This window comes from Bubalus bubalis, chromosome 9, assembly GCF_019923935.1.
Source record: "Bubalus bubalis isolate 160015118507 breed Murrah chromosome 9, NDDB_SH_1, whole genome shotgun sequence".
NCBI lineage: Eukaryota > Metazoa > Chordata > Mammalia > Artiodactyla > Bovidae > Bubalus > Bubalus bubalis.
In genome coordinates, this window is record NC_059165.1 from 50790443 (window position 1) to 50807014 (window position 16572).

Below are 16572 nucleotides of genomic sequence, written 5' to 3' on the forward strand. Positions count from 1 at the left end.
TAATATATTAACCATTTATCCTGACAAACAATAAATGTATTATCAGAAAGAAGCATGTTAGAGGAAATACATGTGTATAGGTATAATGCATGGGCCTCCCTGGTGACTTAGTGGTAAAGAATCAGCTTGCAATGCAAGAGATGTGGGTTCAATCCTTGGGTTGGGAAGATCCTCTGGAGAAGGAAATGGCAGCCCATTCCAGTACTCTTGTCTGGGAAATGCCATGGACAGAGGAGCCTGGTGGGCTGCAGGAGGCTGGTGCGACTTCATGGAGTTGCAAAAGAGTCAGACACAACAACAGCAATGTATAATGCATAAAGTACATTATATTTATTACATATCATAAATCTGACATATAAATACTCTTCCATAAATATGGATAAATTTCATATTCTTTGGAAACTTTCACAAATCATCCACAGGAGGAAATATATGTTTTACCTGATTCTGTGTGGTACTGTTCCCTCAGGGCCAGGCAGCTAGGAATATACCCTGTACAAACAGAAATAACCAACCCAACTGTGTAGCAGTTCCTGAGATTCTAGAACATTCTGGGCTTCACCATTTTTTGCGTTTTTTTTTTTGAGGGGGGAGAAGTTTCAAGAATGTGCTCAGAGAATTGTTAAGATTACTTAACAATTACTTAACAATCTCTAATTGATGAGACCATCACTTTAGGGAGTGGATGTGGGAATTATTGGGGGTTACCTAATTCTTTCTTCCCTATTACTACATTTCCATCCTGATCTTTCTCCCTCTGTTCTCTTTAAGATCTGACACTCTCCTTCAGTGTAAAGAGCCGCTCCAGAAGGTGTGTAAATGGCCCCTTGCAGGAAGCAGCCAGGAGGCGGCTCTGGGCGCTGGAGAATGAGGACCAGGAGGTGCGTGCATTGTTTAAGGTGAGCTTCTGGGAGCAGTGCAACCTCATCTTTTGTCCTTCCGCTACCTACACTCTCCCCAGCACCTAGGACAGCGCCAGGAACAAAGTCCCTCAAGAAAACTTCTAACTGAATGCGCAATAATGTATTGGTATGGGGAGGGAGGAGGGTTCAGGATGGGGAACACATGTATACCTGTGGCGGATTCATTTTGATATTTGGCAAAACTAATACAATTATGTAAAATTTAAAAATAAAAAAAAAAATAATGTATAGGTTCTCTGCTCAGCAGGAATGGGTCAGGAGTCAGAGTCAGAGAAAGCTTCATTTTAAGTCTATTAATTTTTGATCTTCTGCATGCTTCTGCAGAATGGGACTCATTATAATATAAAGTATATTTTTAAAAAAAATGTTGTGAATTTGACTCTTAAAAATTGTGATAAAATATACATAACATAACATTTTCAGTTTTAATGATTTTTAGTGTACACATCAGTGATATTAAATGCATTTAGATTATTGTGCAACCATCACCACTATCCATTCCAGAATTTCTCATCATCCTGGACTAAAACATTGTACCCACTAAACAGTAACTCTCCTCTATCCCCTTTCCTCAGTCACTGATAACCTCTAAGTGTACTTTTTTAAGTACCAAAGCTATCAATCAAAAATTAATAGCTATAAATTTTAGAATGAGAGGAGGAAAAGACAATAAGATAAACCAATTTCTCATCTTTCATAGTAGGTAGATAGTATCTTCAAGTTCTAGACCAAGGAAAGAGGGTATAATTAAATTATTTATATTTTAGGGGGTACTTCAGTCAGTCAGTTCAGTCACTCAGTCATGTCCTACTCTTTGCAACCTCATGAACCGCAGCACGCCAGACCTCCTTGTCCATCACCAACTCCCAGAGTCCACCCAAACCCATATCCATTGAGTCGGTGATGCCATCTAACCATCTCAACCTCTGTTGTCTACTTCTTCTCCTGCCCTCAATCTTTCCCAGCATCAGGGTCTTTTCCAATGAGTCAGCTGTTTGCATCAGGTGGCCAAAATATTGGAGTTTCAGCTTCAACATCAGTCCTTCCAATGAACACCCAGGACTGATCTCCTTTAGGATGGACTGGTTGGACTTCCTTGCAGTCCAAGGGACTCTCAAGAGTCTTCTCCAACACCACAGTTCAAAAGCATCAATTCTTCAGTGCTCAGCTTTCTTAACTCTCACATCCATACATGACCACTGGAAAAACCATAGTCCTGACTAGACGGACCTTTGTTGACAAAGTAATGTCTCTGCTTTCTAATATGCTATCTAGGTTGGTCATAACTTTCCTTCCAAGGAGTAAGCATCTTTTAATTTCATGGCTGCAATCACCATCTGCAGTGATTTTGGAGCCCCAAAATATAAAGTCAGCCACTGTTTCCACTGTTTCCCCATCTATTTGCCATGAAGTGATGGGACCGGATGCCATGATCTTCGTTTTCTGAATGTTGAGCTTTAAGCCAACTTTTTCACTCTCCTTTTTCACTTTCATCAAGAGGCTCTTTAGTTCTTCTTCACTTTCTGCCATAACGGTGGTGTCATACTTGCTAGGAGAATTAAAGTCAGAAATAGTTAAAAGTTGCTGCAAGTTGTTAAAAGAGATGGGGGAAAGAGAACACTGCTTTACATATTAAATTAGCATGTTCTAGTTATTTTACAGTCTCTGTATGAATTTGATACAAATTTAAAAGAGGAACATACTCTCTTAATCAGCCTTATAATAAAAAATATAGTGTTTGGTTTGTTAGGAGAAGTAAATGAGATAGTATCTGCAGAGAGCTTGGTGTTTTGCTTGGGTGGTAGGATGTGCTCCAGAAATAGTAGATATGTTATAAATTGCAGAGTGGTTTTGTTTTTAAATTTCCAGAACTCAGGAACTTGGAGAGATTAGCTACTAGCTTGCACCACTGAGTTTATTTTAATTTGAGTCACTTTTGACATGGGCAAGAACTGGGTTTGGTGGTGCAAACTGGCCTGCTGGGGCTCACAGTCAGTTGAATTTGAGATCCAGTTTGGGTGTCATGGCCCTCTTGACTTCCCCTGTCTGTGCTCTGGCATCCTTGAATATAAAACAGGGATAATACCATTTCCTATTAAATCTGAAATGCCATTTGATTATAAATTTATTATTTTGAGAAGGAAAATAAGTGATGACAATTATTTATGATGTCATACTTCCTCTTATTTTATTTCAGAAATGGTTAAATGTGATAAAAGTGTATTTGGAATGGGTTAACTCCACTTTTCACAGGGTTATTGTGAAAGTTAAATGAAGCATTGCTCATCAAACTATTGCTGAAGTGCCTGGTGTGTAGTAAATTTCTTGTAAATCAATTTTTACCAATTTTTACCTCTTCCCTGACTACCAGGACCCACATCTCCCAAGGACCTAAGGCCTCTTGGGGCCTGGGATGGGAGAATCTCAGAGTTGACTTTGCTGATGTAGGGGCTTTTTCTTTGATCCTTCTGTCCTCTTCTTTCTCCAAGGTTGGATTTCAGGGGTTGATGAAATCAGCCTCTCAGGATAGGATTTCAGGGGTTGATCTTTGATGGTAGGACCTGGCCTGGAGGGAGAGGGACTTTCTGATCATAACTTGTTATAGTCAAGTCCAGAAGCTTGGACAAACAGAAGAGAAATGTTTTAGGGGAAAACCAAGTCTGGGCAGTGATTCAGGCCTTTTTATTCAGGTATTTTAAAAAGAGGAGGTAAGTGTTGCAGGTCTCTTCTTGCTCTGTTTGTGTGTAAATTGTATAGCCTTTTGAAGGGTAGCTTGGCTCCTGTATTTTAGGATTGAAAATGTGTGTTCCCAATTACACTTCTTGGAATTACTTGTGTCAAAACAATCAAGGATGCATGCAAAGATTTAGATATGGGGTGTTTATCACAGTACTATTTAGGATGTTAAAAAATTAAAACAAGTCAAATGTCTAATCATAATAAATCATTAAGAATTAATTATCTTAATGTGACAACGGCATATATAACCATTAAAAATAATGTAGATTATTTAATGACTTGAGAAATGGTTCATAAAACATTGTTTAGTGACAAACTATTACAAAACAACTTAGTAATGTGATTCTATTCATATAAAAATAGTTATGTAGAAACTCATGTTTGGGATAAAAGGTTCAAAGTTCATAGACAAAGTTGTTAACATTGATGATCTCTAGGAGGAGGGATTATGGATACTTTTTATTTTTGTATGTTTTAGTTTTTCTGTTTGCTGGTTTCATAAAAATAATTATTAAACAGAGATTCACGATTGAATTTACTTCCAAAGTGCCTCCTGTGATGCATTCTTCACCCTCTAACATGTACTTTTTTTTTTTTTAAACACAAAAGATAACATTTTCTGTGCACAGTTCTACACTTTGGCTTCTTTTTGTTGCTGCTGTTGTTTCATTCAGAGGGTACATTTGGAGCCTATATCAATTCACAAAGAGCTTTTTTATGGATATATAATATTATAATTTTATAATATATAATGTATCCATTGAATGGATGAATCATAATTTATCTTAACCAGTCTCATATTGATGAACATTTAGGTTATTTCCTTTTTGTTTTTCTGGTGATGTAAAAAGTCTACACCAGAATTGGTGAAAGTGGTTGAAAGGTACAAGCTTCCAGTTATAAATAAGTGCTGGGGATGTAACATATAGCATGGTGACTGTAGTTAACAAACTATATTGAATATTTGAAAGTTACTAACAGAATGGATCTTAAAAGTTCTCATCACAAGAAAAAATGAATCTGTAATTATATGAGGTGGTGGATGTTAACTAAACTTACTGTGGTCATCATTTCACAATATATACATATGTTAAATCAGTATATTGCACACTGAAAATTAATGCAATGTTATATGTCAATTATATCTCAAAAAAAGAAGTTCATACACAGCATGTTGTCATATGTGAACTTGTTCACAGAATACTTCTGTCATCCCAGACTGACTCACTGTTCTCTTTATTCAGGACCTCTCAGCCAGGTTGGTGGGTATCCAGTCCCAGAAAGCCCAGTTCCTCATCACCTTTAAGACTATGGAGGAAATCTGGAAGTTCTCCACCTACCTGAACTTAGGTATGACATGGAGCAGGCAGGTAAAGGAGCACCTGTGTCTCAGATCAGCCATTTTGTAGAGCTTTACATTAAGGAATTGGTGTGGCTCTGATAATTAAAAGAGATAGCACCTAATTGGATGCTCTAATCGAAATATCACAAAGTTCCTGGAACTAAATCTAAAGCAGGTACTGCACTGAAATGTCACATGCAGCACTTCTTTGTTTCAAGGAGAGATTATTAGATGATCATTTAAAACTGCCCAATAGTTATTGTTCATCCACAAAATTCAAAATAGAGATAGATTCAAAATTTATGGTTAAAAAGAAAAAGAAACCAGCCTTAGGTAGGATCTAAATAGCTGTTCAAAATAGTTCCAGTTCCATGTTCCATGTTTTTGGAAGAGTCAAAGAAAGATATGGGGGAATTGTCTGTTAAAGGGGCCTCAGGATGCAGGGTTTTCTAGAAGGTAAAGAAGGATATTGGGGCACAGCACCAGTACCAGTGTGGTGGGAAATAGTTTACCTATCATCTCCATGGAGAGTAACTCATGATAGGGAAGTTACAATTGCAAAGCAAAACCAAACAAAGCAAGAGGAGGCCTCTTGAATTGATGCATGGTTTACATCTCTTAGACAATGCTGGGCTCCATGCAAAGCACAGGAAGTGATTTCATGTAGGGGAGGAGAGTCAAGATGGCTCTTCACTAGAAGCCATAAATCCTTCTCTTGTAGTCAGGGTGATTTTCTGCTCTCCATTCTACCCATTTCCTTCTGTGACCATTAGAGATCCTTATTATTCAAAGTATGCTCCATGGACCAGCAGCATCAGCATCAAGTGGGGCTTGTTAGAAAAATGGAATCCTTAGCAAATGAACAACAACAGGCCCCACTCTAAACCTACTGAACCAGCATCTCTATTTTAATAATGTCCCAGGTGATTTTTTGTGCACATTAAAGTACGATAGGCACTGTTACAGAAGATACACAGGGCCTAAATCAGTACAATGCAGAGTCAGAATGGAAAAAGACAGTTTTTGCATCTTATGAAAGTAAGGAAGTCTAGAGAAGAATCAAAATTTTAATACAAGTCATTTAAATTTATAGGAATGTTTAAAATACTATCTATTATCATTACAGTTTTGCAATTTGCATAGTTTTCAGTCTGGTTTTAACAAGTGAGATCTTACTGGGCATGAGGTAAGGGGAAGGTCAGAGGAATGTTAAAGTAAATCCTGACTCACTTATGGATCATAGAGAATCTCCCTGGCTACTGCATCATCAGGGATATAAGAATTTGTATTTGGTCAGGAGAACTTTAAGGGCGAACCAGGAACCCCCAGAGTCAACATTGTAATCTTGGAGATTCCTCTATGTGTATATTATAGAAAGGTAGTTTGGTTTGATAATCTCATTCTGCGTTTATGGAGACTCATAATATGTTGAAAATAAACATGATTTAAAAATGATTTGTACTTCCAAACAGATGCTGAGAAGAACTAATTAGTTTTAGAAAATTTCTAGCTACCTCTCTATGCTCTTCTAATTCCAGTTAAATGTAGTCAGGTTAGGGATGAAAGTCTTGGGGAGAAATTCAGGTGGGAAATTGCTCACCCTCATGCTCAGCTAATGGCAGGAATCATGTTGTTGAGGAATCCTGTTGGGCTTGACTTAGGCTACGTATCTACATGTCTGGAGCATCTCCTTTTTGACCACAAGTACTGGCTCAACTGCCGACTGGTTGAGGATACAGAGATCCACGTGTCAATAGATGATAAACACCTGGAAACTATATACCTAGGACTCCTGATCCAGGAAGGTGAGTATGGTGTAGGGGTGGGAATGAGGGTCTTATCTGGATATTTGTTATCAGAGTCCTTGCAATAGGATACAGAGGGAGGCAAAAAACCATTCAAACATGAAAATATTCACAAACGAACCCACCTGTTATAGTATTATTTCAAGCGTCTCAGTTTAACATCAATATCACATGAATATCTCTGTTGGCCAGTCTCACTGATTGTCTGATGTTCGAACCACTTGAGAATTTTTAAGAAGATGTCCATGTCAGGGCTCCACTGGGGTCAGTTTATCTCCAGAGATGGGGGTCAGGCTTTGATATTTTTTCAAAAGTTGCAGATTATTCTAATTGCACCCAAGATTAAAGAACCACTATTCCAAGCATATGATATAATTTGATTGTAAAATAAAATTGCAGATCTTACAAAACTTGCATGACTTCATGAGATTGAAGAAAGTGATATTGGAAAACTTCTTGGAACATCCACTAATCTGTTTACAAGGAAGGATCAATCCAGGCTGCAACCAACTGTTTAACAACTGATGACATCATAGTGAGAGAGTCAATTCCTAGGCAGATTGATAAGTCCAGGGTCCGCAAGGAGGAGATAGGGGTCTGGGGCTCTCGAAGTGGAGATAGGGGTCTGAAATTCTCAAGGAGGAGGAAAGGACAAGCTTTTTTGTCTACATTCCTTAGTCTTAGTCAACTACACAACTCAGTTTAAACTCTGTACTAGGGATTATACTTTCATGCATTGGAGAAGGAAATGGCAACCCACTCCAGTGTTCTTGCCTGGAGAATCCCAGGGACGGGGGAGCCTGGTGGGCTGCCGTCTATGGGGTCGCACAGAGTCAGACACGACTGAAGCGACTTAGCAGCAGCAGCAGCAGCAGCAGCAGCAGGGATTATACAACAACAATGTATACTGCTTGAGGACAGTTTCTCCTTCCTGAAAACCTTCTGACTAATCCTGTAAGATTAGTGATAGGAGGGTACTCTTTCTGCCCTCTTCTGATGTCTATGTCAGAAGCTTTCTCTTTTATACTATAATAAAACTTTATTACACAAAAGCTCTAAGTGATCAAGCCTCATCTCTGGCCCCAGATTGAATTCTTCTCCTCCGAAGGCCAAGAATCCTGGTGTCTTTCGTGGTTCAGCAATAACCTTTCAATAGACACAGTGAAAGAGCCAGATTTCTGTAGAATATTTTGCAGAATAATTCTCTTTCTGATTGTATCACATGAATCATACATGAAAGAAAAACTTTCATACTGTACAACTATGAAATTTAGTTGGAGAAATTATGTTCACCCAAATCAACTTAATTTATTCTTTTTTGATCTTAAGATTAAGCATGAGGTTGCAATTATAACTGAAGTTCTCTTAAATATATTTTCACTAACTTTGTTTCATATTTTCTCAAGGTGAAGTCCCAATTAAACCTCATTCTTGAGAATTATTTGGAATTTTTGGTGCCTATTTTAAGTGAATTCCCTCTCAGTGTTTTTTTTTTTTGAACCTGGTACCAGTTTCCTGGGGTCACAAAGAGCTCCTGTAGCACCTCTCCCTGGACTGTGTACTTTATTTTCAGGAAGAAAAGTATTTGGGCTCTGATGGAAATATACATAGTGGATACTCCCTTTTCACTTCCTGCTACTCCTTGGAAAGAGCTTTTCTCATTATCTACAGGTCACTTCTTCTGCAGAGCCATGTGCTCTGTGGCTCAGCCAGCTGAGAAGGAAGGGGAGTATTTGACACTTTGCAAGAATGAGTTAATCTCAGTGAAGATGGCTGAAGGCGAGTCTGAGTGGGAAGGTGTGTCCTTGGTGACGGGTCAGCGGGGCCTGGTGCCAGTGTCAGCCTTGGAACCCCTGCTTCTCCCTTTCCACCAGTGAGTAGCCACTCAAATCCTGGGAGAGGGTCCCAGAGCACACTGAAGTCTGCACAGAACAGAGTAGGCACATTTGTAGATATGGACATGCATGGTGCCAGGGAGGGAACAAACCTGGATGTTTTTTATCTTTTTTGTTTTTTTTAACAGTCAAGATTTGCACAATTAGATGAAATGGAGAAAACCCCAAATTTCAAATGGACATTGCATCAAAGAAGAAATACACTGCCTGGTCTCCAATTCAGTGTTTGTGGGGACTGGGGACCATTTGTACCAGAGTCACTTGGAGATTTTGCTACAAGTTTACACCCCTGGTCTTTCTCAGTCTCTCTTGGGGTTGGATCCAAAAATCTTCAATTTATGTAAGCTCCCCTTAAATATCAGGGGATGTTTTTCACACTAAAGTCTGAGAATCCTTGCTGGGAGGAAGTATAAATTCCAGCAGAGTGACACTAAACATGATTCCAGGCCATGGGCCCTGTGTGTCGGAGAGTATGACAGTAGAATGGAGTGGGATCCTTTGTTAGTTATTTAACTGGCAAACTAATTGCTGAGCTAGAAAATACCCTAGGCCTTTAAGCTTCCCTCTTTTTCATAATGCTTGATAAAAAGTAAGTTCTCAATGAATGTTTGCCACTATTAAAATTAATCTAAATGACAATAATACTTATCATTATTACCATCATTGTTATTTTAATGAATTATTCTGTTCACTTTTCAAATTTTTTGAAATCCATGTTTGCAAACACTGTGTTTCCATTGGCAGGTGGTTCCTGAAGAATTATCCAGGAAACTGTGGCCTTTCCAGGAAGAGGGATTGGACAGGCTCCTATCAGATTGGTATGGCTGACTTGAAGACAGTATTAGTAGGGAGATAATATTGCTCTGCCTCCTAATTTATCCACAGATTTGGAGTCAGTTGATGTGAATTCCTGTCTTATCCCTGCTGTTGACTCCATTTGGGGAAGCCAGTTATACCATCTGTAGACATGGGTTCCCTTGCCTGTGAAGTGAGAGGTCTCAGATCAGGGCTATACTGTAGATATAAATGCTTCCAAGGGCAGGCAGAACACACAGATGCATGGCGGGCCTGAATGGAAGGTGATGTTAGGAAATGGTGGGGACTGTAGGGTTTTAAAAATATGTGGGTGAAAAAGAAGCCCCATGTAGGCCAGATGTGGTCTGCAGGCTGCCTGCTTTCAATCTCTAGTCAAAATGTTTTCTAATTTCCTTTAGAATTTTGTGCTTAGGAAGATTAAGAATTCTTGACACATAGTGGGTGCTCAGTAAATATTTGTTGAATAATGAAATACATGCATACATATATGTGCATAAATATACACATACATTTTAGTTAATTTCTCTATGTATGTGTGGGTATATATGGACTTCTCAGGTGGCTCAGTGATAAATAATCCACCTGCCAATGCAGGAGACACAAGAGACATGGGTTCGATCCCTGGGTTGGGAAGATTCCCTGGAGAAGGAAATGGCAGCTCACTCCAGTATTCTTGCCTGGAGAATCCCATGGACAGAGGAGCCTGGCGGGCTACAATCCATAGGGTCACAAAGAGTTGGACTTGACTGAGCATGCTTGTGATGCACATACTTATATATACATATACACACATAAATATATATACACATACACACATATATACATAAACACATACACATATATCTGTAAGTATACTTATATCTACTAGATAATAAAATTTAATGTTTTCATCTTCATCCCTGGAGCTGCCTTACCACACCTAGCACAAAGTGCAATTTTTAAAGTTCTGAGCTCAAATAACACTTAAAAATATACAGAGGGAATTATCAGATCCAGACAGTAGGTCTAATCAATAATCGACCGTAAATAAGAATTTTATCTATCTGAGGCAGTATGGTCTTGTAGTTAGGAACATGGGGCAGTGAAGTATGTTCTGGGTTCAGATTCTAGCCCTACAACTTAAAACCAGTGTGACCTCAGCCTATTCGTGATGTGCCACAACTTCCTCAATAGCAAGTGAGGTTACTGTAAAACCAACTTCAGATTTGTCATGGGAACTAAACTAAGTGACATCTATAAATCATTTAGTACAGTTTTATCACATTGTAAGTGTTTAACTCATGGTAGATACTATTAACCCCCAAAGCAGTGGGAACTTCTGATTTTGAAGACACAATCAACAGCTAGGGAGTTGGACGGTCATAATGGCCAAAGGAGCCAGAAAGAAGTGGAGAGATCCTACAGTGGTCCGCACCCTGGTCTGTAGATCTGTGCTAACCATGATGAAGTGTTTGCATGGTAATGGCAAATAAGACAAAGAAGGACAATATAGTGAGCTTTCCAGTTTTACACAAGCTGCCTTTATTCTGTTTTAAGAAATACCTAGTATTCTGAGATTATATTTCCTACATTTGTTAAAGTTTCTTTTATAAAACAATGGTAAAAGTAGATGATATTTCCTTTTTTGAATTTCCTAGATTGGCCAAATGAAAAGCCAGTTACCCTGGATCATTCCTGCCAATTTCTTTCTTTTTTTTTTTTTTTTGAAGAGGGGGGAGAAATTTCACTGGTCTTTAATGTTCTAAAGTCTTGGGAACACTTCATTTCATATTACATTGGAAGCTAGTGAGTGGCTCAGCTGTTTCTGCCTTATTTGGTTGACCTGTGTGCTGTTTTCCCACAGGCAGAGGAAAATGTAAGGCCTGGAAGGAATATGAGAGGGAAGAAAAGGACGAGCTGAATTTCCACCAGGGAGAAAGCATTGAGATCATCGGCTTTGTCATTCCTGGGCTTCAGTGGTTCATTGGGAAGTCAGCGCTCTCAGGAGAAGTGGGCTTTGTCCCCACCAGGATCATAGATCCTGATTCTTATTCCCCAGTGTAAGTATGACAGATAGACCATCTGGGATGTGCTGGAGCAGGGCCACTTTCCCCAGTGGTCCTGTCCCATTCTGTGCAGGTTGCAGATGAGCTTCAGGGCTTCCTAGTAACACAAAGCCATAAGAGCACATTCTGACAACCTAGACAACATGAAGAGTGATAGGAAGGGAAAGACGAGTGACCAGGGAAGGAGTCAGTTCATTTCAGTAGGTGGTCATTGAGGCCTTCCTCTGTGCAAGGGGAGAAGCACAACCCTCCAAACTCAAGGCCTGCTTTTAGACCTTCCCATCCAATCAAGGGGCCCCATCAAGGGAGTGCATGCACAGGGACCTGTAGACTACTGCTTAGTAAATGGAGAGAGTTCCCTCTCACGTAGGTCTATCTGCTGAAAGTTCAGTGTGGGAAGTCAGTGTTGGCCAGGATGACGGAGTGCCTCTTTTACTGTTTCCTGCCTTAAATCCAAAAGGCTTGGTTCTGAGGCACAGAGCTACCATGTGACCAGTCAGCAGCAGGTGGCAAGGCTGTTCCAGCCACCCTGTCATAGAGTCCTAGAATACCTCCAAGTCTCTCTGGGTGAGCATCTTGCACTGGGATAGGAAATAGTGAAAAGCCTGGGTCCAGGAAGTACTAGAGGAAACACCAAGTAGGTGGCTAAACTTGAGACACTGTAGCCCTCCACGTGGGGGAAAACATGGCCCAAGCAATGCCTTAGGCTCTGAACACTCAGACTGGAACTCCTTCCCTCACTGAAAGAGCCACTAAGGAGAGTGAGCCAAGAACAAGCTTTTTCCTTTGTAGGGAGAGGGGAGAGAAGGTAATTTTCCCTACACAAACATGTGGGAACCCAGGTACCTCTATAAGAGGAATGAAATGCCAATGTAAATGCTCTGTAAATGGGAAGAACCATTTACAGAGCAGAGAAAGAAAGAAGGTAGTGAAGGAGACAACTAAGAAGGAGGAACTACTAGCCATGTGGGAGATTGGGGGATGCTTAACACTGTGAAAGGGCTTTGAGATTGATCATTGAGAAGTCATTGGTCATGAGGAGGTCACTGGTCATTGGAAAGTAGCATAGCTCAGTAATAAAGAGTTTCAGAGCCAGATTTCCTGATAGTCCTTTATAGTCACAGGAGCACATCCTGTGTCTCCATTAGCTTACCAGTGGGTGACTTCGGATATGTTAATTTGTTTCTCTAAGCTTTAGTTTTCTCATCTGCAAAATACATAGTGTTAGTATTTGCCCATACGATTGTCTTGAGTTGAAATGAGCTACATGTAAATCCCTTAGAATGGTGTCTGGCATAGTGTGTATGAGGGTGTGTGTGTGTGTATTATGATCAATATGCATTAACTCTTATTATTGCTGTTACTGTTGTGGGTGGTAATCTTTGAGAGGCCATTAAATAGGCTATTGAGGGTAGGTGTCAGATTTCATCAATTATATTGGACTTTTGTACCTCATACCATGGGCTTCCCTGGTGGCTCAGCAGTAAAGAATTTGCTTGTCAATGCAGGAAACACAGGTTCGATGCCTGGGTCAGGAGGGAAGTTCCCCCAGAGAAGGAAATAGCAACCCACTCCAGTAGCCTGGCAGGCTACAGTCCATGGGATTGCAAAAGAGTCAGACATGACTTAAGAACTAAACAACAACCTCATACCATGCCTCAAATGACAATAACCCAGTACCACTAAATTAATCTGATCATCACATTTTAGCTGGCTTAGTTGCACAGGATGCACTCATCCTGCAGATTATCATCCCCTGTATCCCCTGTATCACAGAGGTGGTAGGACACCTTCTCCTTACTTGCACAGAGTCACCTGTTGGCCTCTACCTGGTCGCCTGTGGGACCCCATTTACCAAAGATTGCACATTTGGTAGGGAAGGAAGGGGAGAGTGGACAGGAAACAGAGAAGAGTGGCAGAGGGAGAGGGGAGGGGCACTTGTTTATGCACACCCCCAAAGCACTCTCTAGATTACAGATGCTCTCAAAACACAGCAATTGGATGAAAACCCCACAAACAACCTGCTGCCTGAAGCAGCCATGTTGTGGACTAGGAACCAGCCATCCCTGTGTGCTGTGCTGTCCCTGTGATCAGGCCACTGGGTGTCACTCTTAGTCTGTGTTTGGGGTCAGGTCTCTGAAGATGGCCCAGCATTTGCTGAAGTCTCCATCCTCTCCTCTCAGCTTCTCTCCCTTTGATGGTTTTTTATTCTCTGAAGTGTTGCTACAACATATGTATGTATGTATGCATACATGCATATATTTTTTGATTTAACCAAATTGGCTGTGTATTGACAATGAAATTTCTCAAAGCTGTTTTCTGAGTCAGATTTAGGTCATGCCTCTGACACGTGGGAATGGGATCTTGCTTATCCATGGAAGCAAATTTTTGTGGGTTTCTTTTTTTATAGCTCAGGTTTCAACATCAGCTACCTAGTTTCACAGCAACAGTAGCTGGAAAACCCGTTCTTAAACCTTGGGCAGGTCTGTCTGAATAGACAGTCTTTGTGTTTGACAAGAGTGACTTTAAAGGCTATCACCCTTTTGAGAGTGACAGAAGGCCACATTTGTCCTCTTTTTGTTTTTAAGCATTTAATGTGTTTGTGTTTGAGTTTGTGTGTGTTTTAAGTGAAAAAAAAAGTCTTTAGATATAATTGAAGATGCCTTTTTACCCCCTCATACTTCCATCCTCTGATCCTGATTCCATCCTATAGGCCAACACTGTTTGAAATTTCTAGTCTTTATTCTGATACATTAAAAAAATTGACATTTGTTTATAAATGAAAATACTATGGTTTTGTGTATTAAAATTTTATATAAATGTTTTTTCTACAACTGGCGTTTTCTGCAATTAACATTATAAATTTAAGATTTATTCATGTTGTAAAAGATATAGCTCATTTTCATAAAGTGTTACTTACAAGAAATTTATATACTCAAATGCTTACATTTAGAAATAAACAAGATTGAAAGATTAATGTACTTGAAACCAGATATAAGAGAATAGGAGAAAAGCCAATATTTCATGGTATTAAATGTTAAAAAATTTCTTTGTTAATCCCCTCTTTTATTCTTATTGTTTATCTGTGTCTTCTTTATAATTCCATTTCTTGTGGCATCTATTTTTGTTGATGAGAAGTTTGCTGTTTCATAACCATTTCTTTGCAGTAGGTAGCTTTTATCTCACTGTTTTTGTTAAGGTTTTGTTTTGTTATTGATGTTTTGCAATTGTACCGTAATATATCTAGCTTTGATATATCCTATTATTTATAGCAGGTTTCCGCTTCCTTCTCCATCATGTACACCTCTAGGTAGATATTTCAGTGGAGATCTGTGAGTTGGTAAATGCTTTCCATCTCTTTAAGATACTTAAAATATACTCTTGAATGATCATTTACATAGGTGTAGAATAATATCTTCAAAGTGTAGAGTGAAAATTAATTATTAATATAAAATTTCAAATCCATTTTTCCAGAGTTTTGTCAATCTTATTAGTCTTTTCCAAAAACCATTTTTTCTTTTGCTGACCATCTTTATTGTTTGTTTCCTATTTCATTAATTTCATATTTACCTTTCTAATTTTTCTACTCTGCTTTTATTTCATTAATTTATGTTCCTATCCTTTATATTTAACTCTTTTATTCCATGAGTTGAATAATTAATTGATAATTGAACCCAGAAAGAATGATTAGGAGAAATAGAAAATCCAAAAAGACTTATAACCTTAATGAAATGGAAATCATGTTTAAATTGTATTATTTTTATTTATTTTGCTTAGGACTTGGTGTGCTTCTTCAATCTGAAGACTCATGTCTTTCTTCAATTCTGGAAAATGCTCAGTCATTCTTCCTTTGAATATTGCCTCTCTCTCATTCTCTTTAGTCTCTCTTCTGGAATTCCTGTTAGAGGTATGTTGGACTTGTCATTCTATACTCAATCTTGCTTAATCAGTTCCTTTATATTTTTCATCTTTTATCATGCCAGGCTACATTCTGGATGATTTCCTCAGAACATTCTTCAGTTTCACCAATTTTCTTCTCTGTTGTGACTAAACCTGTTGTTTAACTTTACTCATATGGTCCCAAATGTCCATGCTTTTATTTTCACTTCTAAAATTCGTATTTTACTATTTTTCACATATTCTGTTTCTGCTCTTATAGTCCCATATTTTCATTGTAGCTTCTATTCATTCTTTTTATTTCATTATTTTAACCATGCTTATTATAAATTATCTTCAGATGACTGTTAGTTCTATTGTAGTGTTGATCTACGCATTTGTGCATTTGCTGACTCTCTGTGTCAATAGTTCATTTTCTTGTGTGGTTTGTATTTTCAGTTATGTGAATGAACTTTCAACATTTTAAAAGATGGTCTTTGCCTGAAGCCTTGACTACAGAAAGCATTCCAGCAGAGCAGTTTTGGCCTTTGCTTTCCCTGGAAACTTAGAAACTCAGTGGTTCAGATCTGGTTCTCTGATAGGGTACTACATTGTTCAGTGTAAATTCATATCCCACACCTTGTAATAGTGTAAGCCTAGGTGTTTTATTTTTTCCAGGAACTCAGACAGACAGAAAGCATGTTCTTGGCAGGTTATGAGAAGTTTCCAATCTCCTTTTATAGAAGTTGCAGCACTTCTAGATTTTAGGCCATAGGGAACACGAAGCTATTTTGGGAGCTCCATTCAGCTTCCCTGCTTCACACAGGTCCAAAGTCACATTCTGTCCCTAAGTGGTATTAGCAGGTCAGCCCCACCTCTGAGGGCCAATGTCCCAGCTGAGAACCACCAGCATCTCTGGACCATCTACTCTAATTTACCAACTTGGCTTTGGTTTCTCCTTTTGTTTCTGGTTCCTAGGAATTTCCCTTTCTCTCTTTAAAGTTAAAATGTTTATCAGATTTTATCCATGCTTTGTCTATGTATATGGTGGCAAGTAGCCCTGTGCTTCAGCCTGTTGTATTTCTAGAAGCCCTACCACACTCTTTCTAAGGATCTCCTTGCCGGCAAGCC

General features: G+C 39.0%; 1 protein-coding gene across 5 annotated transcripts in view; it reads left to right on the top strand.

The window, feature by feature from the left end:
• The window catches only part of SH3TC2 (SH3 domain and tetratricopeptide repeats 2), a 68688-nt gene that overhangs the window by 14901 nt on the left and 37215 nt on the right, over positions 1–16572 (top strand). For 4 of the 5 annotated variants that reach the window (XM_044947499.2, XM_044947498.2, XM_006052694.4 and 1 more), the window contains exons 3-8: positions 772–899; positions 4907–5012; positions 6666–6809; positions 8481–8682; positions 9449–9522; positions 11364–11559. In XM_044947499.2, the coding sequence (XP_044803434.2) occupies positions 772–899; positions 4907–5012; positions 6666–6809; positions 8481–8682; positions 9449–9522; positions 11364–11559 (850 nt within the window). Of the gene's footprint in view, positions 1–771; positions 900–4906; positions 5013–6665; positions 6810–8480; positions 8683–8733; positions 9045–9448; positions 9523–11363; positions 11560–16572 lie in introns of those variants that run through there. The other variant, XM_044947501.2, reaches the window with a different exon arrangement.